Source organism: Oryzias melastigma, linkage group LG17 (genome assembly GCF_002922805.2).
Source record: "Oryzias melastigma strain HK-1 linkage group LG17, ASM292280v2, whole genome shotgun sequence".
Classification (NCBI taxonomy): Eukaryota; Metazoa; Chordata; class Actinopteri; order Beloniformes; family Adrianichthyidae; genus Oryzias; species Oryzias melastigma.
The window spans coordinates 26,381,675-26,384,836 of record NC_050528.1 but is presented as its reverse complement, the minus strand read 5'-3'; the positions used below and the strand labels follow the sequence as shown (position 1 = coordinate 26,384,836).

At 35.7% G+C, this 3,162-nt stretch overlaps 1 protein-coding gene across 2 annotated transcripts in view; it reads right to left on the bottom strand.

Annotated features, from left to right (window-relative positions):
- zgc:154006 (uncharacterized protein LOC563016 homolog) overlaps positions 1 to 3,162 on the bottom strand; it is a 17,382-nt gene that overhangs the window by 7,433 nt on the left and 6,787 nt on the right. For both annotated transcript variants that reach the window (XM_024273633.2, XM_024273631.2), the window contains exon 4: positions 1,709 to 1,870. In XM_024273633.2, the coding sequence (XP_024129401.1) occupies positions 1,709 to 1,870 (162 nt within the window). The remainder of the gene's footprint in view (positions 1 to 1,708; positions 1,871 to 3,162) is intronic.

The following is a 3,162-nucleotide window of genomic DNA, read 5'->3' as shown; positions in this document are numbered from 1 at the left end:
AAAAAAAAAAAAAAAAATGTCATGGCAAACGAAAAAGCGATCTTAGCAAAAATAAAAAAAATAACTGCAAACAAGAAAGCTTAGACTGAAGTGAATGAAGTTCCGTTTTGGATTTCACAACGGAAGTCGGTTATCAGGGATTGTTTTTGCCGATGCACACACCAGAAGTGGACTGGTTTGTGAGAAAAAGGAGGAAAAGAAGAGCAGTACGAAGGTGCAGCGGGAAGTTCCCAGGAGGGGAGCGCAGCCAGCCCCTCCGCTACACACGCACACACATAAAATATCATAAGCAATGTTGCACTCTAGAGACACAATATCTGCATCCATTTTTTTGGCCAAAGAATTCAAAACCCTAATTATATGAAGGCAGAGTCTCAAAATGTTTTTTAACGGCACCTGCCTTCAAAAAACAACAAAACTTGTGTTTAGCTTTAAACAAATGAAAAAACTGCATCAGATTTCCACATTCAAGATGTCTTTAAACATCTTTTCCCATTCGATCCCAAACCTTTAGCAATGGTCTGAAGCATTCTTCCCAATCCAACATTAAAATAAACTTCAACATCATCAGCATAGATGGAAACAAAAATTGGTCTCAAACCAATATTACAGTTACTTTATCATTTCAATATCAGAATTACTTTCTTGATTTTTTCTCAATGTGTTCATCATCTGAATAATTTCATTATCTCACTCCTACAAATACATCATTGTTTCACATTTACCCTTATTTGTTATGTTTTTAACATAAACAAGACCTGTGATTGTAAAGTTTATCTAATTCCATCCATCCACCCATTTTGAATACTATTTTCCAACCAGCCTTAAAATGTAAAATTTACTTTTTATTTACTTTACTCAATTTACTTTATTCACTTAATTTGCTCAATTTACTCAGTTCAACATTTGAATGAATGGACAACTTTTTGCCTTTGCAACAGCGCCCCCAGCAGTTAGCTTAAATATTACTATGAGTAAGTTTTGTTTTTTAAATGAGCTTCAATCCAGAAGTTTAAGAGCTACTGCTAGGTCTTTATCAGAGAGACGCAGATGTGGACAGAATTGTTAGAATTTTGTTGATGAACAAAAACGCTTCAGTATTCTGCTATAACATAAAAGCGATAATAGCAACAATTAGGACATTTTTTCAATTCAAATTACAAATTTCTTTAAAAAAATGCTATTTGACAGAATAACTTAAAATAAAAACGTCACTGAATCAGGCCTAACAACAGAATTGTGCATGTTTCTTTGTAAAAAGTATGCAGGAAATTTGTGAGAAATTGCCATTTGCTGGACTTTCACTGCAAAAAAGGAATGCTTATTTTATTAAAAATACTCACTGAATTATTTTACAATAAAATAATATTTATAAATAATATAATGAATGAAAGTAAGAATTTTACTTAAAAGGATTGTTTTGAATAGTCAGCAGTACAAGAAATACACAATTTTGTGCAGTTCTTGTTTGCGTGGTAAAATGCGTTCTATCAAAACCATACTTAAACTTTGAACCTGAGCTGTTTCCTGTCGTATAACACGGCCTTTCATAGGTGCAGCTCTAATCTTTAGTCTGGTTAATCATCAGCCAGAGTGAAACTCGGGAGTGTCAACAGCTTCTCTCTTACCTATCAGCTTCTTAGTAATGTAAACACTCCATCAGCACCTTATATTTCCACAAAAATGTGCCTCCTGTATCAATACTGACCCAGTTCATGACGTCTTGCCCGTCCACTGGCCTGACTGCAGGATCGTCCCAGAGAATGTTGTATTTTCCATGGCGCCAGATCTTGCTGCGAGTCTTGTAGGCATAGTAGGCGGAGAAGGACAAGGCCAGAACCACCATTAGGCCTAATGCAAAGGCCACCGCCTGTGCAAACCAAAGTGCAAAGTTAATAGAGCTTAATAGAGCTATCATATTACAAGTTTTCTTTACAGTAAATATGGGGAAAATGTATGTAAGGTTTGTTTAATTTGAAACAATGAATCCATCAGCATGTACCCAACTGTTTTCTGGAAGTGGTGACTGTTAGGGGATAAAAATTCCATCAAAATGTTTCTATAGAATGTCTTTGTGTCTGGTTCAACAGCATTTTTCTTTATTTTCATTAGTTTTTGGGGACTTGTTCTTCTTCTTAGTTGTCCAGTTGCACTCATATCACAGGGATTATACTACAAAGCCAGTTTAATTTAACCTGTCAATCATTTAGAAAGACCAATAATTGTATAAAATTAAGATAGTTTTGTTCTTGGAATGATCTGGGCTCATTTGGAAAATAACTAACTTGAATTATTCAGACTAGATTGAATTATAACAGAACTAATTTAAATTTAGCTTAGTTTTGTGTTTTTCTTGCTTTTTTTTTTGGATGATGTTAACAAAACTGATTTAAATTGAATACGATTACCTGGAAGTGGTACCTGAGAGATGACATACGTTACAACATGCGGTTCTAACAATGACCAAAAAAATGTTCACCTTTAAAAACTAGCTTTCATCCAAATTCTAAGCCCAAACCTAAAAAGTTCAGATTAGCGTTTTATTTTTTTTAAACGGACAGGAAGGTGGACTTAACAAAACTCTCACTTTCCTTTGTCGTCTACTTTGTCAACTACTTTTGAAATGTTGTAGTTTTGTATGGAACAAATGAAATACTTCAAGTTTCCAGTAATGCTGCATTCATACCAGGAACGTGTAGAACGCTCCACACATGGTTTTATGAATGCCCATTCAGCAGGTGGTGTTCGAGTCGCACACACAGGTAGCAGCAGGGAGGTGGATTCTTCTTCTTTTGTGTTTGTACTGTTGACTAGCACTCGTCTGGCTCCAACGAATGTCTTGAGTTGTCTGAGTTTTTGTAACAAACTGGAAGAGTCACGACTGAAAAAAAAACTGCGAATACATGAAACCACGAATAAAGAAACGTGAATACGCAACTAGTAAAAAAAAAGGCTCATTCTTCCGTGATTAGGAATTCTATTGTACACTGTACTCAGTTGTGTTAACACCAAAATCCACCTTAAAGTCTGCGGCGGGGCGGGACGGCAGGAAGCCACCTGCTCTTTGATTGGACAGTTTGGTTTGTGGTCACCCAATCATGAAAACATGTAAAGACAGGGACATAATTTGCAACTGCAAATTCAGGAGCTTGCATGCAGTTT